The sequence below is a fragment of the Typopeltis vanoorti genome, chromosome 16, assembly GCF_054136105.1.
Source record: "Typopeltis vanoorti isolate ZY-2024b chromosome 16, IOZ_Tvanoo_1.0, whole genome shotgun sequence".
In the NCBI taxonomy this organism is placed as follows: Eukaryota; Metazoa; Arthropoda; class Arachnida; order Uropygi; family Thelyphonidae; genus Typopeltis; species Typopeltis vanoorti.
Window position 1 is genome coordinate 74,641,998 of NC_143564.1, and position 27,070 is coordinate 74,669,067.

Genomic DNA, 27,070 nt, shown 5'->3' on the forward strand with positions numbered 1-27,070 from the left:
CAAAGATTTATATAATAAAAACAGCTCCCAGGATATTACGATTCCAGCCACTGAAATGGAAGAGGAAACAAATATCTTTACCAAAGAAATGATAGCACACAGCATAGAAAAACTCAAAACTAGGAAAGCACCTGGCATTGATCAAATATATGCAGAATTCTTAAAAGCAAGAAAGGAACACTTTTATAACCATTAAAAACATTATTTGAAAGGATCTACAAAAATGAAGCAGTGCCTACTGATTGGACCAAATCAGTCATAACGCCTATATACAAAAAAAAAAAAAAGGGAGATAAAACCGAATGCAATAATTACAGAGGCATTAGCCTCCTCAGTATTCCAAGTAAAGTTTTTACGAAAGTACTCCAAAAACAAATTAAGCCATATATATAGAACTGGCACTAGGAGAAGAACAAGCAGGTTTCAGACCAGGGCGAAGCACAATTGATCAACTATTCACCATAAGACAGCTAATAGAAAAGACACTGGAGTACAACCAAAGTTGCTACATAAATTTCATAGACTTTCGTCAGGCATTTGATTCAATCCATAGAAGAGAACTATGGAAAACTATGGAAGAATTTGAAATTCCCAACAAAACCATAAGAATAGTAAAGAATCTGTATGAGAAATCTGAAAGTGCAGTACGAATGGAGGACACCTTGACCAACTGGTTCTACAGAGAGCTGAGTAAGACAGGGATGCAATCTGCCACCAGACCTGTTCAATCTCACACTGGAAGAAGCAACCAATAAGGCCTTAAACAATAAAGACTCCGAATCAAAATATATGGGAAAAATGTGACAAAGTTAAAATTTGCAGATGACATTGCATTACTTGCAAGCACAGAAGAAAATCTACAGCGAATTTCTGATAAAATAAAGGAGGAGTGTATAAAATCTGGATTAAGCATAAATATAGACAAAACAAAAATTATGCAAATAGGAAAAAGAAGCACCAATCTGGAAATTGATAGTAAGAATCTAGAGCAGATAGAAAACTTCACCTACCTTGGAGGAGTTATTGAGTACAATGGTGAAATTATAAAAGATATAAACAGACAAATCAGTCAAGCATCCCAAACTTTTGGACGACTTAATAAAATATGGAAGGCAAGAGTCATCAAACAAGTAACAAAAGTAAGAATCTATGAAACAATGGTCCTCCCAATACTCCTCTATGGAAACGAATGCTGGAATCTCAAAAAGGCTGAAGAGAAAAAAATTATTAGTTACTGAAATGGGTTGGCTAAGAAGATTACTTGGAGTATCTCTGCTGGATTGGCTAAGAAAAGAGGACATAAGGAAATGACTAAATCAAAAAATAACAATAATAGACAAAATCCAAGAAAGAAGACTGCGATGGTTTGGCAATGTGACCAGAATGGGAACAGAAAGACTACCATCTAAACCCTGAATACAACGATGGAAGGTAAAAGATCCAGAGGATGGCCCAGAATTAGATGGATAGACAAAATAAAAGAAGACCTGAAAACCAAATCACAACAAGCGACACCAAACTGGACAGAATTGTTTGGACTCTCCTGGGACAGATGGAAGTGGAAAGAGTTCATTTGGCCTCATCATCATCCACATAGATGATGGAAGAGAGAAGTAGTAGTACCACCTTATTATGAAATTACTCTGGATTTAGAGAAAGATGTTGGAAGTTTATTTTGCACTTGGTTAGACTATAATAAATTTAGTTTAATCCTTTATCCAAGTGTAAGCAAACATGTCCACAAGGAGATGGCTTTGCATTATGGGAGATACTGAGACAAGGAGTGATGAGACCTTGATCCACCTTTGCTACGAGTTGCCAAGGGATGTACCACCTTACCTTTGTCCTGAAGATATTTTCAGGCGCAAACTTTGTTTGCTTACACTTGGATAAAGGATTAAACTATATTTATTATAAACATGGACATAGTTATGATCAGTGCCTAAGAGGAGACCTAACATCGACAGTATATATGGAGGGAGAGCTGGCTTAGGAAATATCTGGTGTGATGAAAATTAGTTGGACAGAAAGAAAAAGTTGGAATTCTGTTAAGTATGCAAATAATTTGATGCTGATCTTTATTGAGAGAAAACATTCAGCCTTCTCTTCAGTATGGGTCTATGAAGTTAAAGAAGGGATGCCAGTCTGAATTATGGATTTTGAAATGTCTTAGGAAGATCATCTCACTGTTTGGATAAGTTATGAGACACTATGTGATCAACTTTCCAAGAGATAAGCAGAAAGGTCAGTACATTTTTCAGAATTAGAAGAGTGGTAAAGTAGCATCATAGTAAGGCAAGTAAATCTTTACCCAAAGTGAATTGTATGAAGGAAATTCCAGGTCTTATTAAACCTTTGGCATGGGATGTCACATCTGACAGAAACACATGTTTTGACTTTCTTATGGATGGCATCATGCATGAACTAATATAGAAAGTGTTGGTGAATTATAGAGGATGCCAGTTGTATGTGATGTGATGTAAGTAACGTAGATAAAAACTCTGTTTGTAGGAGGAAAAACCTTGCTGTCTTTGTATGAGACCATCATGCTCGCTTTCAGATGGTGGTGGGGAGGACATTATAAAGGTTCTTTGTGTCCTAGATAGGATTCAAACTAAGTCTCCTCCCCCCCCCCCCCCAAAAAAAATGAACAGCATCAGTACCCACTGATCTATGAAAGCTCACATTTGTCAGTATTGGAGGCACAACACATTACAGATTAATGTGAAGAAAATATTGATCGGAAGCTAATAATATAAAAAAACGGAATTGTACTACTATTGCATTATTGTTGGATCCTACTTCTCAATTTATACTTTGGATCTGACATGATTACAATTACGATGTTCTTAACTAGTTGATAGGTTGCAAGCTGATTTCTAATTCAAATATAAAGAAAATTTATTTAAAGACTGTGCCACTTTATATTTGAATTAGTTCAAGGATTGAAGATAAACCAACTCTTAACTACCCTTCCTTTATATGTTGTTATCATATATACTGGCCGAATATATTTAACTTACTTAATTTATCTCTCCCGCCTTGGTTCGAATATTTTATGAATGATGCAGTAAAAGAGATTCAGGCAAAATACATCTTATGATTAACAAAAACAAACATTTAATTTTAGAATCATAAATTTTACATTTAAATTCAAATCAGTAATTAAGTTATTATAAACACTTCAGCCTTTCTGATAATACTGTCATACAAACTCAGGCAATGGTAAATCTGCTATCTCTATTACAGTTTTCTCACAGTTCCTTAAGTTTCAAATACAATAAAATTGCAGTAACACCTCTTCACAAACAAACACTTTTAATTTTACACTTCAGTTAATTTCCGCAATAGTTACTGTTAGTATAAGGAAATTCTAGGATGAAACTCGCACGCTTCTCTGCAAAGGAATATTAATGGTTGGAATAATCTTACCGATAATCTTCTTTCTTCATAAACTTACACACAAACATTTTTTATAACTGTAAACACTTTGAGCAGTATACGGCACTCATTAAAATAAATCTTCTAAGCAATAACTGAATTAATCATCGGTCACAATACACATAAACAAACGTTCTTGCTTGAAGTACTACTGATCACTCATGAAATGAGGCAACACACAATAATTCCTTAACTTTAGGTTTTATGTGTACAGTTGTTCATTCCTCCTGCATTCAATTAATTCTTTAGGCACTATAATTCTAAACACAGCTAACTTCAATTTTACAGCCTCTACTATTCTAGTGACTTCGTGCTTTATTTCAAGATTCTGTGTGTCCTTGACAGGTCAGCCCTGAAATTAAATATCAACTTGAGTATCGCTAGTCTATTTAGTAGTCACTGAGCTGTCTTCTGTAGCTTTAATTGTTATTCTACAACTTATTAGCTAACCGCCTCTCGAGTAGTAGACTTTTTTTAGCTGCTTGAGTGACTTTCCGACTCACTATTATCGCACTGTGATTCCCAAATGCCGAATGCTCCGATTCCAACCTAATGCCAATCCTCTCCTTCCTCTCTCTCTCTTATTTCCTCATAATTTCAGCATTCATCGCTTATATATACATTCTTCCCGCCTAAATTATTCTCGTGATTTCTTTCTAAAACTCTTTTCAATAAACCTTCTCCTCATGTAGTGTTCCAAAAACGTGCTCGCTCACTTACATCTCCATGACAACAAAACAAAACATAATAAAATTGAGCTATTGCATAACGTTAAATTTCTACAAATAGGAATAAATAGAGAATATTAGCATTTCAATTAATGCGCAGTTAAACCTAATGCCAATCCTCTCCTTCCTCTCTTTCTTAATTCCTCATAATTTCAGCATTCATCGCTTATATATCCGTTCTTCCCGCCTAAATTATTCTTGTGATTTCTTTCTAAAACTCTTTTCAATAAACCTTCTCCTCATGTGTTGTTCCAAAAACGTGCTTGCTCACTTACATACATCTCCATGACAACAAAACATAATAAAATTGAACTATTGCATAACGTTAAATTTTTACAAATAGGAATAAATAGAGAATATTAACATTTCAATTAATGTGCAGTTAAATTATCAAATACAAACTCTTATAATATTAACATAGTAATAATTAAAATAGCTTAATAATATTTAATACAGTCTTTTCATTATTAATACATATCTTTGAATAAATAATTAAATATTAGACAAAAATAAGGTAGTTATATGAATATTAAATTGTAAAATAAGTTGTTTACATTAAATGATATTTACAAGTCTAGCCTTTGTGATGGAAGCTCATGTTGGATTCTGAAGCAAATAATAATTACTCCAATCTCTATATATTCAGAATCCAACATTATCTTGTACACTGCTCGGGTATTTAGAAGAAAATTGTTTAGGATATTTATATTAAAATAAAATTCAAACTGCCATGAGCATGACAGTTTTTTGGCTGCTGCAGTCTTTCCTCTATAGAAAACAATTTAAATGAGGTATTAGAGAGAATTATATTTTTGTATGAGCATTTCAATTTTGAAATGCTTGTGCTGTTTTCACATAGATAAATGTTTTTTTAAGAAAATCATTGTTGTCACGAGAGAAGCTAAAGTTGCCAATGTCATTCATATTGCAGAAATTATTAAGCAAACTTACCTCAATGTTAAAACATGAAATGAAGAAATGTCATTAATTCTAATTGCTTCATATGCATTTATAATTAAGTAACTTTCGTGGTCTGTGAAATGAAACTTTATGGATTTCAAGCAAAGCTCTGAAACCAGTAATGGTGATGCACAGTAGTTGACTGAACAGAAGTTGCTATATACTTCCATGCAGGCAAAACGTGAAAAGACCATTAACGGACATCATTAAATGTTTTTAAACAGAGAGGAGTACAAGCTTATTGTAGTCATTAATCCATACAAGATTCTTTCAATTGAAACAATCTTTATTGTTTTTTTACTGCACATAGAAATGGTCCCAGTAGTGTTTGTGTTCATTATTTAAAAACAGGAATAACAATGTAAGGCACACATTTGCAATGAAGTTGTTTGCTGGTTTCATGAAACTAGTTGACTACTAAACTAGTTTCATGAAAGAAACTGGTGTAGTCAAATTATTCTATCCCATTTGTTTCTTTCATGTGGAAGACAAAACATTTCTAATATTTCTTACATTTTATCAATTTCTTCAAAGGATTCAGTGGCATTATGTTCATTATAGAATACAAGAGAATAGAATACAGTGGTACTTCGGTTTGCGAGCATAATTCGTTCCGGAAACGTGCTCGTAATCCAAAACACTCATATATCAAAGCGAATTTCCCCATAAGAAATAATCAAAACTCAGATGATTCGTTCCAAAACTCAAAAATATTCATATAAAAATGATTAATACAAAATACATAAAGTAATCAAATTTATTAATTACATTACAATTACATATTATAGTAACTGTATTGGGTAGGATGACTTTCAACTTAACAGAATCACTGCTATCTGTTGACTCTTTTTCTTTTTTGTGCGACTTTAACAAGGAACCTATCCAATGACACTTGCGGCAGCCACTTGCATACCTTGTTCGTGCTCCCCGATGATTTCCTTCTTAACTTCCACCGAAATCATCTCCTCCTTCTTACTGCTTCCTTTTCAACCCTTTTCTTCATTGGGGCCATTGTTGTAGTACTGTTAATAAAGAACAGTCACTACATTTGGACACAAAATAAAAAAATGCTTTACGCACACACATGTGGTCACAACGCTAGCACAAATGTTGACTGTACGAATGAGGTATGCCGACTGAGGCCATGCCTGCGAGACGATTACCCACAATCCCGAGCGGCTTGTGATCATGTGACGCTCGACAGACAAAGCGTATAGGTAATACTGTACTTGTATTGCAAGACGTCGCTCATTTATCAAGTTAAAATTTCTTAAAACTTTTTGCTCATTTTGCGAAACACTTGCAGACCAAGTTACTTGCAATCCAAGGTACCACTGTACATGATAGAATACAAGAGTGGGTTGATGGACATAGTATTCCTTATGCTTGTTAGCATGGATTTGTAAACGGTTGGTCCTGTTTTAGCAATTTACTACTATTATGACCAGGAGATGAGTGTGCTAGATAAGAGAGAATCATATAGTGATATTCTTGGGCCTTGCAAAAGCATTTGGTGTACTATCTATTCCCAATGGATCAGAGATTGGCTCTCTAAACAATATCAGTCAGTTGTGTGTGATGAAGTAGTGTTTCAATAAAAGGAGGATAACCAGTGGAGTGCCTCACAGTTCTGTTTTGGGACCCTTGCTGTTTAACATGTTTGTTAGTGATACATCATGTGAATTGACTGAGGATCTTTGTTTCTTTGCTGATGAAGATGCAAAGCTAGAAAAAATTTATTATTATTATATGAAGACTCATCATGGGAGACTCGATCTATCCACACAATCTATCATACCTCTCCTTGAACCCATTAACAGACAAAGCACTCATAACTCACTCTGACAACCCATTCCACTCATTCACAACTCTCCAAGCAAAAAATCTAGTCCTCACACCTCCCTACTAACCACACCTTTCTTCAACTTGCAGGGATGATCCCTTATTCTAGTCAAGTGTGGAAACATTTCCCATATATCTATCCTATAAAACTCTTTAAGGAACTTAAATATTTCTATCATATCCCCCCCCCTCTTTTTCTTCTATCAACTGACTTCTGCAATCCACAAATCTTCAATCTGTCCTCATAGGGAACATTCCACAGGTGTGGGCATATCAAGGCCTTATAAAGAGGAATTACAACCTCCTTATCTCTACTTGTTAATGTGTTCTTCGATAGCCAAGTCATCTTATGGGCTACCTTAGCAATCTTAGCAATATGTCCTCTAAACTTCTCGCTCTGTCTACAACCACCCCTAAATCTCTAGCTTCATCTATTTCCTGGAGTACAGTGCCATCAGTGTGATGTAATCTTTTAATTCCAAAACGCATAACTTTATATTTCTCGATGTTAAACTGGCACCCATTAACTTTTGTGTATACTGACAACCTATTTGAATTGTCCTACAAGCTCTCCACATTGCCTTGATTAACTATTACTCTACATAATTTCGCATCATCAACAAACAACTGAATGTTTCCTTTCAGGTTATTTCCTATAGCATTTGTGTACCAAATTAAATAGCAATGGTCTCAGCACTGAACTTTGTGGCACATCACTAATCACCTGTTTTCACCTTGAATCTGCCTTTCCATATACCACTTTTTGATATTTATCCAGCAACCACCGTCTTTTCCATATAATCAGTGTCATATCCATCCCAATTTTTTTTTTTTAATTTGCATAACAGGGTTCCTTGTGATATTCTGGCAAATGCCTTTGCAAAATCTAGCAAAATCATTTCCTTTATCCAACTCAGCTGTTACTCTATTATAAAAAGTTAGTAAATTACTAAGGCTTGACTGACCCTTCACAAAGCCATGTTGACCCTCATATAGTATCATTTTTATTTACCCATTCTTGAATTCTGTTGTTTACCAATTTGTCTAGTACTTTTACCACCACGTCTGAGATGCTAATTGGTCTATAATTTGCTACTGCAGTCTAAGACACTCCCTTATGCAAAGGAATTATTTCGTCCTCTTTTCACTCCCTTGGATTGCTACCAGAGTTGAGACTTAAATTAAAGAGCCTAGTCAAAAGCATTGCCAGTTCCCTTGCACATTCTTTCAAAACCCTAGCTGATATCCCATCTAATCCCAGAGCTGTGTTTACATTGAGATTCTGCAATATATTAAGAACCTCCAATTCATCCACCTCTGTTCCCACATTAGTGTCTGTTATATAGGTTAAAACAGACACCTGACTAGGATGATATACCCTTGAAAAACTGGTCACTCAGTAACTTAACTATTTTATCTGCTGTGTCCTCTTGACCATCATCACTCGTTAAGGTTAATCTTCCATAGCCATTTTTCTTCTTACTTGCCACGTAACAAAAGAACTCTTTGGGATTTCCTTTGTTAGATTCTTATCATAATCGGATTTTGCTTTCCTTGTCAATCTGGTCACCTTTCTTGCTTGAGCCTTGTACTGTTCATGAGTTTGCTGGTCACCTTTCTCTTTATATAACTACCACAGAATTTTCTTCTTCTTCTGTAGCTCATGTTTAATGATATTACTCATCCATCCAATTCCTACCCAATTAATCCTCCCTACCCTAGATATATAATTTAATACTGTTTCCTCTAGATCAGCGCTTCCCAAACTATGGGCCGTGGCCCCCTTGGGTCCGTAGGTTTTGTTTGGGGGGGATGAAATAATGAAAACAAATTTAAAATGTTTTAAGACTAAGTAGATTTTTTTTTATCTTAAAAGAAACGTATTTAATTTTTATTATCTATTTCTTCTTTGTTATTTTTATATTTTAATGTAAAAAAAAAATCACACATTAGTGCAGTTTCACAAATTTTGCTTCCTGCATATTTTGGCACTTAATGAATATTAGTAAATATAGGCTTATTCATATAAGTTTCATTTCAGTGCAGAAATCTAGGAATTGCAGTTTCAAATATTTCACTTGATATTGACTTTTTGTGTAGCAGTATTAAAACACATCCATTACATTAAATTGTTATTAAACTTCTTTTATGTTTTTAATTCTTTCTTTATTACTAATTGTTTTACATTTCATGTGCTTGTACTGCAAATGTACAATAACAGTATATTTATCTATATAAAAATATGAGATAACGTGTATGTAAGATGCTAAAAATGTAATATTTTCATTTGATTTTTGCAATGTTCACTGTGTATGTTTTGTATTGAATATAAATACAATAAATATTATAATAATATATGTCCATATTACGGTTTTTTTTCAAGGGAGGCTGTGAAATATTTTAATTTTTCCAAAGGGGGCCCTGACATCCAGAAGTTTGGGAAGCACTGCTCTAGATGATCCTTAACTATATCCCATACACTACTAACATCCATTAACCTGCAGTGTTTTATTCCATGGTACAGATTTAAGCTTCTTTCTAAGCATTTCATAATCACCTGCCTTGTAGATCCACAGATACCTCTTCTTGATAGAATATTCCTCATGTTTTTCAATCTCCCAAGACTGTAGGGTCACTTTCACCAATCAGAGGCAATGTGGTCACCTTGGTTATGGTTACTTCCTCTGATCCTGTGACCAATACTCTCCAACCTCTAGTCCCTTCCATTACATGATGCCTTAAGTAATTATCTCTTAGCAGGTGTATAAATTCTGTTTTCTTCCTGCCATTATTAGTAGGGTTATTTACTGGTATTAAATTCCCTTTACGAAGATTTGAATAGATTTAGACAGAGGAGTGGGGTTATAGTTTTAATATTAATAAGTGCAAGGTGTGTTGCATTTTGTAGATCACAAACATAAGACTGTGTACAATTACTGTGTGTATTGATAGTGCTATATGGCAGGAAATGGGAGTGATGGTTGACAGTAGACTGAAGTTTATAGGCCATATTGTAAGTGTTGTAAAGACTACATCATAATGCTGCTTTAGTGTGATAGAATTGATATTCTTTGAATGACCTCCCACGATGAGTCTCTGAACTCCATGTAGGGTGTAATAATTATAATAGTGATCAGGCTTGTTCTCATTTGTAGCATCAAATTGCTCATAACATCCCTATGAACTCTAGAAATGCAGTTAGCAACTATTTTGTGTGACAGGTCTGATCTGATCTTCCTTTTCAGTCATTTCTGACTTACCGTCAGAAAACTGAAAAGGAAGATCTGATCTTTGTAGGCATTGCTCACAAAGTGTTCCTTGTGAGATTTTTACAGGGTAGTTCGCCATTGCTTTCCCCAACCCCCAATTTTATCCGGGCTTGTGACCGGCATATAGCTGAGACGTATTCATGACTATAATCCATGTGTTCACTGGCTGGTTTGCCTGTTCTGGGGAATGAAAAACTCAAGTTTCTGGATGAAAAAAAAAAAAACCCTACCTCCATATGAGACTGGCTAACTTACCTTTTATTGAAAGAGACCAGATAAAGGTTTCTCACATCACTGACAGAATTGAACCCAGGTCTTTCCGACCAAAGGGCTTTGCCTATACTGACTGAGCTATGGAAGCTCTGTATGACAGGTAAATAAGACGTTTTCAAGTCATGTTCTTTAACTTGACTTGAAGAACATATCAGATAATTCTCTGGTTTTATCTTTGATGTTATTTAAGCAACTCATAGGCTTATGGTCTGACTGTAGTGCTGTTTCCTCACCACATAAATAGTTAAGCTTCTGAAGAGGATAAATTAGGGCCATTGCTTCATCTTTTGTGGGAAAATTTCTCTCTGAACTGTTAAGTTTTCTGCCTGAAGAATGCTACTGACTTCAGTTTATTTTCAAATGGGCTGCAATGCAGTTTTATGATGCATCAGCCAAAATATAAAAATCTCAGATTCTAACTAAGAGTGAATCAAATATGTGGCTTTTCAAAATAGACTTAAGATCATCAAAGGCCTTCTGTTGCACTACTCCTCATGAAATCTTTACTCTCTTTTTTACTGTAAGATCAGTAAAATAATTGAGATAGACTGAAAATTTGCAACAAACACCTTTGATCATTTACCATTCTTACCAGTCATTTACCATTCTGATAATAATAAATTATTATTATTGAATCATTAGAATCATTTTCAACACTCAGTTCCTTAATTACTTAAGATTCTTTTATTAATCCTGTCAGTGAACTGTACCCTCTCTGTTTCTCTGTGTGTGTGTGTAGGGATATTCTCTCTTTCTCTCTCTTTTTTTTTTTTAACTTTCATTCTTTTCTTGTGCATGTAATACTGTTAGTTATTAATAGTGCAACCCACAATATTGCATGCTGTCAGTTGCACTATTAATAAATTTCTCTCTCAACTTGGAGTGGTTCAATTTCTTAATTCTTAATCTCTTAATTCATTGAGATACAAATGTGTATGGAGGTTTCATTTGGAATTTAGTTTCAAGTTCTGTGTTCTGTTTTCCTCCTTCTGTACATGTGTTCAGAATATGGGAAAAACAGAGCTGCAGAGAGAGAATCGTAGTAGTTTGTTTCTGTGTTTTCAATATACGAAGATTGAACAGAAATGAAAAAAAAAAAAAGAAGGAAGACTGAGAGATTAAATCCTTTGAAGAAGAGAAGTGTGAAATTTATTGTAGTCATTAATCCATATAAGATTTATTTGGTTAAAATGAAGAAAACTTTATTGCTTTCTACTTCATATAGAAATCAGTCAGTAAAATTTGTGTTGTTTTATTGAGGATAATAAGTCTGAAAGCCAATTTATAGCTATTCACAAGGTTTTAGTTATTCCTTCAATGAAGTATTCTGAGACTTTCATAAAGAAAGTAAATTTGTTCTGGACTGATAAAACTTCATATGGTTTTAGTAATTTATTTGGTGAAGCTTGCAGTGACTTTCATATAGAAAGTGAATCAAGTTATTGAAATGTTTTGAATGAAGATAAGATATTCCATATTCATTGTTTTGTGATTTGAAATGTAGGAAGAATTAGTGATTTATGTTGCTGTTTTATAGGAAGCAATTTTTGTGTTAGTTTTCCTTCTTTGTGAATGATGAAAATAACTAGGCAACTGAATGGAGGCTAAACATCTAAGCTCCCACCAACTGTTTAAAGTTGTGATCTGAAGAAATGGAGTTTTTTGTATAGTCAAGTTATATATATTGATTTCATGTTGCGTAAATTTTTGTTCTTTTTTTTTTTTTTTGTAAATTAAAATTATTTTTCTTTTGGTTATAAGGGTGTCTGAAGACAGTCTTTTAATGAGGAAAATAGTTATTTGGTAAAACAAGTTATATACATGATATCCTGGGATATGAATCTGTGTGCAAGTTTGATTTGGATTTAATCTTCAGGTTATTTATTTATATATTTTTAAATTAAAAGCAAAAGATTTGGAGTTGAAGGAGTGATTTGCTAATGGTGCAATTGACAGAATGATATGTACAAGAAAGAAGTTATAATGGTGAAAATATGAAAGTACCTGAAGAAATATATTTCTTTTTAAATTTTATTACTTTAATTTTATTGTTTTATTATGTAGGTATTAATTAATTATATATATTATATATAATTTTGTAGTATTATATATATATATATATATGGGAATAAATTTTTAACTTGGGTATATTGTATATTAGGATATTAGGATAACCAAGCAATTTTATATGCTTGGTTATTTTAGCACCTAATCCCAAGTATGCAAACAATTAAGTTTGCGCCTGAAACAAAGTTCAAGTCTAAAGATGGTACAACACCAGGGCAACTCATTGTAAAGGTGGGTAAAGCTTTGATCACTATTCTTAGTATTTTCCCATAATGTAAAGCACATCTCACTAGAAGATGTATACTGCAATGCATTATGGGTGGGGTCACTACCCAGACCGGTTTCAACCTTTTTTGAGGTCTCCTCAGTGAGTAGCTAGACCCTAAATACCAAGGTTTTAGTAATACAAAGCCCTATCAACTTTACCTATATAAGTTGCAACAAGGTGTATTAAGTTTTAATAAAAATCTCTGGAGGAGATATTGATGGGAATAAATTTTTAACTTGGGTATATTGTATATTAGGATATTAGGATAACCAAGCAATTTTATATGCTTGGTTATTTTAGCACCTAATCCCAAGTATGCAAACAATTAAGTTTGCGCCTGAAACAAAGTTCAAGTCTAAAGATGGTACAACACCAGGGCAACTCATTGTAAAGGTGGGTAAAGCTTTGATCACTATTCTTAGTATTTTCCCATAATGTAAAGCACATCTCACTAGAAGATGTATACTGCAATGCATTATGGGTGGGGTCACTACCCAGACCGGTTTCAACCTTTTTTGAGGTCTCCTAATATCCTAATATACAATATACCCAAGTTAAAAATTTATTCCCATCAATATCTCCTCCAGAGATTTTTATTAAAACTTAATACACCTTGTTGCAACTTATATAGGTAAAGTTGATAGGGCTTTGTATTACTAAAACCTTGGTATTTAGGGTCTAGCTACTCACTGAGGAGACCTCAAAAAAGGTTGAAACCGGTCTGGGTAGTGACCCCACCCATAATGCATTGCAGTATACATCTTCTAGTGAGATGTGCTTTACATTATGGGAAAATACTAAGAATAGTGATCAAAGCTTTACCCACCTTTACAATGAGTTGCCCTGGTGTTGTACCATCTTTAGACTTGAACTTTGTTTCAGGCGCAAACTTAATTGTTTGCATACTTGGGATTAGGTGCTAAAATAACCAAGCATATAAAATTGCTTGGTTATCCTAATATCCTAATATATATATATATATATATATATATATATATATATATATATATATAATACTACAAAATTTGAATGTTACTGTTCATTATAGGTGACATATAATCGCATTAAGTTCTTAATGGGAGATAATTTTAAAGAGGAAGCAAATTCTGAGGAGGATTTTGGAATATCAAATCTGAATGTATGTAGTGTTTGTAAAATAAACACTTTTTGCTGAAAATTAAAAAAAAATGCTTATCTTGTTTCACTCATTTATAATAATAATAATAATAAAATTATCTTATTTCATCCCCCCTTCTCTCTCTCAAACACACACTTACACATATACTATTAATTCATCGATTAATATGATAATATATCCATAGAAATCACCACGATAAATGTAACTGATATATATTGTACTAATTGATTATAATATTCAGTATGAAAAATTATAATTTGCCCATGGATTTTATATTAATTTTTTTTTTAAACCACATTTCTTTTTACCATTTTTAAATTGATTGCAATATAACTGTGAAGGAGTATAAAAATCAGGCCTGTAGAGCAGAGTTTCTGGGCTATGTAAAAAAAAAAAAATAATAATAAAAATACGAAAAAAAAAAATATATGAAATTGATATAAAGAGAAAAAAAAATAACATGGTACAAAATGCATTATTGGTTGCATATAACCTTTCATCAGTAGGAGCCACAAAAAAAAAAAAAAATTAAAATTAATTAAAAGTTTATTATTTACCATGGGAAAACTGTGTTTGAGAAATATTTCCACAGGGTAATTTTTCCTTGGTTTTCTTTCTTTGTGTGTATTATATTATGTATGTGTGCATTTGATAGTATACTTTCTTTATGTGCATTTGATAGTAGCAGGTAAAAGTTATCTCCAAGTTTCTGTAGACTTAAGTACTTCTCTTGATGTTAGTATCACCACCCATTAGTTGTTGTTTTAGAGGTTTCTCAAGTGTGAAACCTTGCATCAAATTCTTTTATGCTTTCTTCTTCAGTTCTTCACCTTCACATTTTCATCTCTTTCACCTTTGTGTTCTGTGTTTTCATGTGCAAGCTGTTCATATAGATTAAGGATCATCATTACTAAGGTCTTCTGAATGCTATTCAAGTAACTTACAAGCATTTGTATTTCCCATTTCATCTAAATGAAGCTCTTGCTGCTGGCTGTTTCTGTAATAATATTATCCAGTTATTTTGGGGAAGCAAACAATCATTTACACAATTTAACAAAACCGCTTTTCCAAACTATTCTCATATTGCTTGATGTCACTTCACACCGTGAACATTTTCAGCAGTGATGCAACTTTCTCTTTTTACTCATGTTCATCTGTTTTATATATAATAACGGGCGACTCCAAGGAGTCCTTAGACTCATCGAGGGAGGCCCTAAACATCTTGTCCATCACAACTATTCGACATTCGCACAGTCTATCATACTTTGCCTTGAACTCATTTACTATCATAGTACCCACAACAGACTCTGGCAGCTTATTCCACTCATTCACCACTCTAAAAGTAAAAAACCCAGCTCTAACACCCTTACTAACCACGCTCTTGCCCAGCTTCCATGGATGTCCCCTAGTCCTATTCTCAAAAATATCCTCTGAATTAATCCTATAGAAACCCTTCATCTATCAACCAATTTCTCCAACCCACAAATCTTCAACCTATCATAATTATATATAAATTTTTCAAATTTTTCTTTTAAAATGATCATCTGTCAGTTATTTTGAGCACAGGAAAATGTTTATTTCATTCTTTCTTTTATTCATAGCCAGTAAAGGATATTAAGTTTTTAATTTGAAATATATAATAATATATTTCAAATTAAAATATTATACATTATAATAATAATAAATTATTATTATTATTATAATGTCCGTGGAGTCCGAAGACTCATCGTGGGAGACCCAAACTAGTCACACAGTCTATCACACCTCTCCTTAAACCCATTAACAGACAAAGCACTCACAACTGGCAACCCATTCCACTCATTCACAACTCTCCAAGCAAAAATTCTAGTCCTCGCATCCTCTACTAAAAACGACTTTATTCAGCTTTCAGGGAAGACCTCTTGTTATGAAGACCTCTAGCCAAGTGCTGAAACATTTCTCCCATCTATCCTATAAAACCCTTTAAGCAACTTAAATGTTTCTATCATACCCCCCTCTTTTTCTTCTATCAACCAAATTATGCAATTCACACAACCCTCAATTTATCGTCATAGGAAACATTTCACAGACCATTCACCATCTTAGTCACTCACTTCTGAATCTTTTCCACTGATTCCTCATCCCCAAGAAACCCAGCTTGACCAGACTTGAGCATCGTAATCCAGATGTGGATGTATCAAGACCTTATAAAGAAGAATAACAACTTCTTTTCTCTACTTGTTAGTGTGTTCTTCAATAGCCAAGTAATCTTATGGGCTAACTTAGCAGTATGCCCTCTAAAACTTTAACTCTCTGTCTACCACCACTGCTAAATCTCTAGCTTCATCTATTTCCTGGAGAACAGTTCCATCAGTGTGGTACACAACTTGTAATCTGTTTATCCCAAAATACATAACTTTCACATTTCTCCACATTTTAATGTGGAGAAATGTGAAAGTTATCTATTTTGATACCCATTATCTTTTGCCCATTCTGACAGACTTTTTAAATCATCCTGCAAGCTCTCCACATTGCCTCAGTTAACTAATACTCTACCTAATTTTGCATTATCAGCAAACAAATGTATATTTCCTTTCAAGTTATTTCCCATATTGTTTATGTACAAATCAAACAGTAGTGGTCCCAGTACAGGCTTATGGCACATCACTAGGCACCTGTTTTTTTGCCTTGATACTGTCCTCATATACCACTTTTTGTTATCTGTTCATCAACTGCCCTCTTATCCACATAACTGGCGTCATATTCATCTTCATTTGTTTTAATTTGTGTAACAGAGTTCCATGTAGTATTCTATCACATGCCTTTGTAATTTGCAATAACCATCATAATCATCGTGTATAGCATTTCCTTTATTCAACTCAGCTGTTACCCTATTATAAAAAGTTGGTAAATTACTAAGGCATATCTGACCATACACAAAGCCATGTTATCCCTCATACAGTATCATATCTTGAATTCTCTTTTTGACAAATTTTTCCAGTACTTTTATCACCATACCTGAAATACAGATTGGTCTATAATTTGCTACTGCAGTCTTAGAACAACTTCCCTTATGCAAGGGAATTATTTTGCAATCTTTCTGCTCCCTTGGAACTCTACCACAGCTGACACTTAAATAGCCTAGTCAGAGGCATTGCCATTTCCCTTTCACATTCCTGCAAAACCCGAACTGATATCCCATCTAATCCCACAACTGTATTTACATTGAGATTCTGCAAAATCCTAGCAGCTCCAATTCATCCATCTCTCTTTCCACATCACTGTTTGTCACATATGTCACAAGAAACCTCACTTGGATGATATACCCTTGCGAAATGGTTATTCAGTAACTCAACTATTTTATCTGCTTGTCACCTCATGACCATCATCACCAACTCATGAAGGTTAATCTTCCATAGTCATTCTTTCTCTTTGCCATTTAATGAAAGAACTCTCTGGAATTTCCTTTGGCCTGCTTGGCTGGATTCTTTTTATCATTTTAGCCAAGTAATCTTATGGGCTAACTTAGCAACTTTAGCAGTATGTCCTCTAAACTTTAACTTTCTGTCTACCACCACTAATTTAGCCTTCCTTGCCATGCTTATCACCTTTCTTGTCTGAGTCTTGTTCTATTCATGAGTTTGCTGGACACCTTTCTCCTTATATACATCCACAGCATTTTCTTCCTCTCTCATGCTTAATGATATTCCTTGTCCATCTAACTCCTGCCTGATTAACCCTCCTTACATTAGGTATACAATTTAATATTGCTTCCTCTAGATGACTCTTAATTATCTCCCATGCACTACACATCCTTACTTTGCAATATTTTATGCCAAGACACAGATTTAAGCTTCCTCCTAAGGTTGTCATAATCACCTACCTTGTAGTTCCATGTATACCTCTTCTTGACAGAGTATTTCTCATGTTTTGCAATCTCCCAAGTCAAGAAATATTGCGATACAAAAGTTATTTCTATGTTTGTTAGATTTAGAAAGACTATTTCAACTACCTTTGTTCATGTGGTTTATACTTGTGCAAGTTTTTCCTTAATGCAGAACTAACTTTGAGCAGCTAAATAAGATTTAGCATCTGATAATCAAGTATTTCAAATCTTGAAAGAAACGTTTCAGCTATTCTCATTGATGAATTACTGGATGTCGTTCTGCATGTTTCAAAACAATCATTGACCTGCTCTTATGAAAGACATTCATACAAAACTGATGCAGTAATGCAAATCAGTATATCATAAGCAAAAATTGACTGCTGACACTCCTACTAATAAAAAGTGTTATTTACATTTCTGTATGCCATTTGTCCTATGCTGAGACTATTGTGTTAGCTAAAGGTTACAAGTGTGCTGTCGTACCTATATCCTTTCCATATATCTTGATTTTTCGCTTAATATCGAATGCAATCTGTCTGAAAGTTGCCACTTCATTCTTTAGAAGCAAATTATCTCCATGTAATTTTTCTGCTACTGAATTCTGTGTGCTGAAAAATACTTGAGTACTTATAAATATGATTATGAACATAGCCTTTTATCACCTCACCACAGGCATCATGGATGAAGAATTAAACCAACTTGCCTACTAATTTGAAGAATGTTTGTGGCATTAGAGAAGTTTAATATAGTAGTCTAGTTTCATTTTTCATGCAGCTTTTATTAAATAGGCTAGTTATCAGTGTGAAATTAATGTATAATTTATTTTTATTTTGATTCTTTATTTTTTGTTATCAGAATGGAGATGGCACTGAAATGGAACTGTATAAAGATCCAGCTAGTAGTGCTCTTTGGCACACAGGAGAGAAGACATTACAAGTATTGCAGAATACAACCCAGACTACTAAAGCTGTACTTGCTACAGTAGGAAGTAAACAGTTTTGGAAGGATGCTGTCAAGTATGTTGAAGCGATAAAATTAATAATTATCCATTATTTTTACTTTACATTTATTTATTTTTAAAAGTAAATGAGATTAATTCTGCTATGTTGAATTCAAAGAGCTTAAAATCATAACATCATTTTCCAATTTTTCAGAAATCAAAGATATATAATCACGTACTAGTTGTACTAGGAGCATACAGAGATTCAAATTTTCTTCAGTTTAAATCATTTCCTGCTTATTGCTGGCATCAGTGGTTTCTTCAATTAAGAACTTTAAAAAAAAAAAACCATAATGGAAAATATCACTTGCCTTGTGTACTTTTTTTTTACCATGTAAGAAATACCCTTATATGGAAGGATAGAAGGATATTTCAATTGTACTGAAAGTGTCATATCTGTTCAAAAAAATTGCACTATGAAAACCCTACAAGACAGAACATATGACATTTCCAACAGTGCAGAGAAAATCTAAGAATTCAATGCAATCTTATCCTTACAAAAAATGGTTATAATAAAAAAAATGGTAGAGAACATCCTAAAAAAAGCCTTCTAAAAAAACAAATCGATCAGTTATATATCATCATATATCATCATCAATACATCATATAAAAATCCATCACGGGCATAGATTTCAAAGGTATTGCATAAACTATGCATACAAGTGATTTTCTACCCAGTAAATAACATCTCAATTTCCTTTGTCTTACAAAACCTCACAATACACCACACATACACACTGAGAATGATCAATCCTACAAATTCAAGTGGAATTTGCTATGTGGGAGACAAGGCAGTGGATATATGCATTTTAGAACACATCAGAGATATGGATAAAAAGGAAGAGTAAAATTCAACACTAGTGGAACTTGCAACAGAGAAAAATTGATAGCTACTGTGGAGGTATACAGAAATGGCCTACTTTGATTACAGTTTTTTTGTCAGAGCATTCAACGAATCATTGGCAATAAAACTTGCTGCAAGAGTATGGTACATGCCATATGTTAGTCAATACTTGAAATATTTGTAGTGAATCTTCAACTGTTACATAACCAAGTATCAGTATCCTGTATTTGGTAGTTGAGTTAACTTGTGTTTTGTGAAAGTTTTTTTTTGTGTGTGTGTGTGCTGTAACTGATGCAATTGAAGAGCAGAGTAGTGATGAAGTTCTCTATTAAGAATGGCAGAAGTAAGATTAATCTTTTTGGAACAGAACTGTTACTGGTAATGAAATGTAGTATTTCATGTATGATCTTGTAATGAAGTGACTGAGTGCAGTGCGTGTGAGAGAAAAAGTTGACCAAAACACAATAAGCTGTGTTTTCAAAAATCGAGTGAAAAAAAACAATGCTCCTTATCTTTTTCGATGTGGTAGAAGCTATTCATCTTGAGTTTATCCCTAATGATCACAAGTTCGTGGAATTTTATAAACACATTTTGCATCACCTATTACAAAGAATAAATCAAGTGAGACTGGTATTGTTCCAATACATCAATTGGTTCCTGCTTCACAACAGTACACCTTCATGTATTGCTGCAGTTGTGAAGCAATTTTTGGCAGCAGGAAAGTCTGCCCTTCACCACACACCCTACTTGCCAGTCCTTTTTCCAGCTTATTTTCTTTTCCTGAAATTGAAATTTTCATTAAAAGGTTGACACTAAATGAGATTCATAGTTTTGTTCAAGGGAACTAAACAACATTCAAAAAAAAAAAGAAAAAAAAAAGGTGTTTCTAGATGGTAGATGGTATCAAGTAGAGTGATGTGAGCAAACATCATAATGGAGAATTGGACAATGAGACATTGTATCTATTGTCCCACAGAAGGTTCTACTAAGCAAGAAGTGGAGAAATTTTTTGAGTCATTAAGGAATTCAGTTCAAAAAGAAAAAGTTGGTACAGAATGCTTTACAAAAATTTGGAGTTTTCTGTTCAGAGCATGGACTAGTCATTATGAATACCATGTTCCAAAATAAAAAAATGTACACAAATTCACATGAAGAGAAGACACAACAAATAAGAAAAGTCTCATTGACTGTTACTTTTGATTGCAATATCTTTATGCTGGTTTAGGACACAGGAGCATATAGTGTATATAATAAATATCTAAATTTAATATAGCCACTTAATAAATTAAACTAAATAAATTATATATTTAGTTTAATCCTTTATCCAAGTGTATGCAAACAAAGTTTGCGCCTGAAGATACTTCAGGACTGAGGCAACTCATAGCAAAGGTGGACCAAGCTTTCATCACTCCTTGTCTTGATATCTCCCTTAATGCAAAGCACATCTCATTGATGATATGGATAATACTATGCGTTAAAGGGAAGACCTCAATAAAGGTTGAAACCGGTCTGGGTAGTGGCCCTTCCCTTAATGCATAGCATTATACATATTCGCAAGGAGATGTGCTTTTCATTAAGGAAGATACTAAGACAAGGAGTGATGAGAGCTGGGTCCATCTTTGCTATGAGTTGCCTCAGTCCTGAAGTATCTTCAGGTGCAAACTTTGTTTGCATACACTTGGATAAAGGATTAAGCTAAATTTATTATAGACATGTATAATACTATGAATTATTTGAAGGGTTACTACCCAGACCGGTTTCAACCTTTATTGAGGTCTCTTCAGTGGGAGCCAGACCCAGAGGTGATACCAAGGTTGAAGCAATGCAGAAGTCATATTTCCATATGCCAGTTGCCAAACGTTGTCATATGGAAATATGACTTCTGAATTTTACTAGATAGTCTGAGAATAAACCTTTGGCATAGGAGTTGGCTTGGCTTGCACTGCGGCGTAAAGACTTGGATTCTGCCCCAGAACCTGTATGCATATTCACCTTTGATTAATGCATTGAATCGATTTCACTGGTCTGAGTGTTGTTTTGAACAGTTGGCTTTTATCATAGACCTGGCAGAGTAAATATTCAAACTAGGAAGTGACCTTAGAAAGGCAACTCTTCAGAAGCTGTAAACTTGTCATTTCTCCAAAAGGGTCATTGTATGTCTAAAGTGTTTGTTTATTTGATGGCTTCACCTGAAAACTGTGAGAAACCTCAGCACATTCACAGGCAAGTACCACCACTGCACCAAGCCTGTGCTCTGTGCAGTGAAAGACCATCCTTCCAGCATGCATGAGCCTACTGTTCTTGTCAGAGACCAGGTGAGAAAAAAAAAAAAGAGAGAGAGAGAGCCAAAACACACTATTCAGTACCACAGTAATCTCATGTCACTGAGTTATATTCTTTATATTTAACTCTTGGTAGGTGTAAGTCTTTGTACTTGGTTATGCTATAAATTAAAATGCTAAAGCTGTATAACTGAGAGGAGACCTCCACATAGCCTTTAAAGGAATGCGGAGAACCGACCAGGGCTTCTGACCTAATGTCCAATCCTCACCTTCTCGTGGTGCACCCTGTTGGGTATCTACTTTGATACTGAACGAACGAGGATGGGCTGGCAATTTGGGATTTAGCCGACCAAATTGTATTCTTATTGGTTAAACCAAAATAAAAAAAATGATGGTACAACATGACAAAATTTCATGCCGGCTGGGGCGTCGCCCGGTTAAACAAGGCCCCCGTTGTTTTCGCCAGGGAACCAGGGCGAACAGCGAAAAGTCAGCTACTGGAACAAATCTGAAAACAAACCCCAACTCAACATCACCAGAGTTAAAGATCGGTACTATCAACGTAAGAAGCCTGAATGGCAAAGAAATGGAGCTAGCTGAGGAATTAGATAAGTACCAGATCGACATAATAGGGGTGACTGAAACAAAAAAGACCAAAACTGGTGAGATCTTTCTGAGCAATAAATACAAAATGTTATATTCAGGCAATGACAATCAAGGAAAAGAAGGAGTAGCCATAGTATTCAACAGAAAATACGAGGCTAATCTTCTTGAATGGCAGTCAGTCTCAAGTAGAGTAATGTGGGCAAATATGAGAATGGGGAACTGGACAATGAGACTTATTTGTGCCTATGGTCCCACAGAAGGTTCTACTAAGGTAGAAGTGGAGGAATTTTTTGAGGCTTTAGAAAAAGCAACTGACACAATGAAAAAGGAAAAGTTGGTCCTTGTTGGGGATCTAAATAGTAGAGTAGGAAATGATTGTGAGACATACAAAAATATTTTGGGAAAATTTGGAGAAAAGAGCAAAGCTAATAATAATGGCAAATACCTGTTGGATTTCTGCTCAGGACATGGACTGGTTATTACTAACACCATGTTCCAACATAAAAATGTGCACAAATTCACATGGAGAGAAGAGGCTAGGAATAAGAAAAGTCTCATTGACTATGTTATTGTTGATAGTGATGTTTTCTCCCTGGTGCAGGACACCAGAGTGTACAGAGGATTTGAAATTGGAAGTGATCACTATTTAGTCTTGAGCAGGATAAAATTGAATTTCATATTGAAAAGAATAACATGTAAGAAAGTTTTAAAGCGAATAAAAGTTGAGCAGCTCTCAGATGTAAACTGTAGACTAAAATACAGAAATATTATTGAAAAGAAAATGAAAGAGTTTGAGAACAGGAATCAAACCTTGGAGATTCAGTGGCAAACTCTGAAGGAAACATTGATTGATTCTGCCAGAGAGGCATGTGGTGAGGTTGTGTGCAAAGATAAAAAAATCAGAACTCCCTGGTGGACACAGGAAGTTAAAGAGGCAGTGAAGGAAAAGAAGAAAGCATATCAAAAGTTCCTGGCAAATAAGTCAGCTTTTACTCTTACAGAATACAGAGACAAATGTAAGAAAGCTAAACAGTGTGTAAAACTAGCTAAACAAAAGTCATGGGAGGACTTTGGCAAGAATATAGAAAATAAATATCAAGAAGGTGGCAAAATATTCTGGAGGTTGTTGAAGAAGCTTAGGAATGGAGGAAAGAGTGCTGTAAAAGGAATTAGAGATGATAAAGGTGAAATGAAAACAGGAGAAAAAGATATCCTTGAAGTATGGAGTAATTACTTTGAAAAACTGCTAAATGAAACAAGCAGTGATGACAGCACAGTGATAAAAAACACTGACCAGGCATGCAGTCAGGAATACATATCCATACTTGAAGTAGAAAAAGCCATCAAAGGCTTGAAATGTGGAAAGGCAGCAGGAGTAGATGATATTCGACCAGAAATGCTGAAGTATGGTGGTATAAGAGTCTTACAGTGGCTGCACAGCATAGTTCAGAAAGCCTGGACAGAAGGACGAATTCCTGATGATTGGAGTAGAGCTCTCATAGTACCCATATATAAAAAGGGAAATAAAACTGAATGTGAGAATTACAGAGGTATTTCCCTACTGAGTGTTCCTGGCAAGATCTATGCAAGTATACTTGAGAAACGGTTGAGAAGAATTGTGGAAGAAAAGCTTGGTGAAGAACAAGCTGGATTCAGGCCAAATAGAGGCTGTCAGGATCAGATCTTCACTTTACGACAAATAGTCGAGAAAGCATGGGAATATAACAAAGATCTGTATTTAAGTTTTGTCGATTTGGAAAAGGCATATGACAAGGTGCCAAGAGAGAAGCTATTCAATACGCTGCAGTTATATGGTGTCAATGGGGCATTATATCAAGCAATACTTAGTCTTTATTTGAGTTGTGAGTCAGCAGTTAGAATTGAAGGAAGTACAGGAAGATGGTTTAATGTTAAATCTGGTGTGAGACAAGGAGGTACGTTATCCCCTCTGTTATTCATTATCTATATGGATCACATTATGAAGGAATGTGGTATTAAACCTGATATCAAAATTGGAGATGTTAATGTCAGCTCTTTGCTTTATGCGGATGATGTTATACTTCTAAATAAATCCGCTACAAGTCTGCAAGATTCTCTGACTAAATTGAATAGCTGTTGTAATAGATATGGTATGAAGGTCAGCAATAAAAAGACAAAGACAATGAAAATAGGCAGAATCATTGAAAATGTCAACTGTGTTGTGAATGGAGAACCTGTGGAACATGTAAAACATTTCAGCTACTTAGGCACAATTTTTACTGAAGATGGTAAACTAAATATAGAAATAGACAACAGAATCAGCAAAGCTGGTATCGTGGGAAGTCAATTGAATAAATTCATATGGAATAAGAAAGAAATTAGTCGGAACACTAAATTAGCTGTATACAAGACTGTGTTCAAACCAATTTTAACTTATGGATCTGAGAGCTGGGTCAGAAGTAAAACACTTGACCAAAGACTAGAAACCGCAGATATGAGAGTCCTGAGAAAGATTAGAGGCGTGAACAGATGGCATCAATGGCAATATCATATTAAAAATGAGGATATTAGGAAAGAACTTGACATTGTGAGCATCCAGGAATGCGTTAGCAGAGCTAATCTCAGATGGTATGGTCACTTAAATAGAATGGGAGAGGAAAGATTAGCAAAACAAGTGTTCTCTGCCAGGTTGGCAGGAAAACGACCCAGAGGAAGACCAAGATATAGGTGGACTGATACGGTACAAAGTGCCTTAGACGATAGAAATATAAGATCTGATAATGTTGGAGTCTTGACAAGTAACAGACTGATTTGGAGGAAAATTGTAGATAGGAAGTTAGTAATGATGTAATTTTTTCATGTAGTACTGTCATATCCTGTACACCCCTTGAGGGTACATGGCAGGAATTTGATGATGATGATGATGATGATAAATTATATTATTGGTTTCATCCATTATCCAAGTGTAAGCAGACAAAGTTGCACATGAAGTAACTTCACAACTGGACTGTTTGTACATACTTGGTAGGTGGATAAGTATAATATCAAAATATGTAGCCTAGAAGATTCCAGTTTGAAAAAAATTAGTGGTATATAATGAGCATATTAAGAACCTGTCATTATTTTAAAATCAAATGAAAGAAACATAAAATTTTTGAATTTTAATAGAGAGTTTATAAGAACAAACTTTCTTTGCATAGGAATTGAAAACATATTTTGGTTTTAGCTGGTTTATACTTATAATAAAATTTAATGGAATGAATACATACAGCACATAGTGAAATAATTAAACAGCAGATTTTATTGTTCTGATATTTATATGACCAAATATTGGTACAAGAAATAAGTTAATGTGCTGTTTAATTATTTCTGTATGCTGTATTTATTCCATTAAATTTTATTATGATCATAGGAATTGCCTTGGCTTACACTGTTTACGTGGACTCTGTTCAGAAGCCCTTATAATTGCATTTTTATTAGTGCATTGTTTATGTTTCACTGGTCATGACAACTGTTTTGGACTGTTTGGTTCTCATCAGAGACTAGGACCTCTGTTCAGTACAGCAATCCCACATCAGAGAGGCATATTCTTCATAAGAAGCCTTCTAGAACTGTATACTTTTTTTATGCACTTTCTGAGGGAGTTCACTTAGGAAGAATATAAACTTATTTATGTACTTCATATTTAGTAAATCTGATGTTTAGCCATCTATCTCTCTATATAATTAACCTGTTTGTGATGTTGCATCATTGTGCAACTTTTGTTTGCTCATGAATGTAATTTGTTATCAAGTGACATCATTTCTTGTCAGATATAATTTAATTTGCTACTCTATCCTGTTCTATAGCATCAGCAAAGAGAGACGTTTTACTATTATTGTCTAAACCTAAATCATTTGTAAACATGGTGAATTACAGAGGTCCCAAAACTGAATCCCTGAGGACTCTGCTCTTCATTACCATTTTTCTTTAAGTGTTCCCCCCTAAACACTATTTCTTACTGCCTACCTGTCAACTAATTACTTATCTGTTTAACTACATAATCATTGATGCATCTTTATCTGCAGTTTGTGTGTAGGACACAATCTGAGGCTTAGCTAAAATTTGAATAAATCATATAATTATTCTTGCTATTGCATGAACTAGTTTTAGTATATTCTTTTTTAAATTTGTTTCCTAATGGAATTCAGCTACCACCATTGCAGATCTACTTCTGTCTTTACTGGCTCTGTTAAGAGCTCTGTGTTCTGCTTAGTCCTGTTTTTTATATATCGTCTAGCCATGATATTTTTCTTTCCAGGTTTTCTCTTTCCATTGATTTTATCTTCTAGTATTACCTGGAGAATGTTATATTTATGGTTTCTCATTAGATGTCCTAAGTAGACAGTTTTTCTTCTTTTCACAGTATTGATTAATTCTCAATTTTTATTTATTCTTCTCGGTATTCTTCACCTTTTCTGTCCATGGGATCTTGAGCATCCTTGTAAACATCAACCTCAAAGGTTTCA

General features: G+C 34.3%; 1 protein-coding gene across 1 annotated transcript in view; it reads left to right on the forward strand.

The window, feature by feature from the left end:
• LOC150098133 (NBAS subunit of NRZ tethering complex-like) overlaps positions 1–27,070 on the forward strand; it is a 1,063,858-nt gene that overhangs the window by 677,169 nt on the left and 359,619 nt on the right. The window contains exons 37-38 of the mRNA XM_090406267.1: positions 13,897–13,986; positions 18,707–18,867. Coding sequence (XP_090262393.1) covers positions 13,897–13,986; positions 18,707–18,867 — 251 coding nt within the window. The remainder of the gene's footprint in view (positions 1–13,896; positions 13,987–18,706; positions 18,868–27,070) is intronic.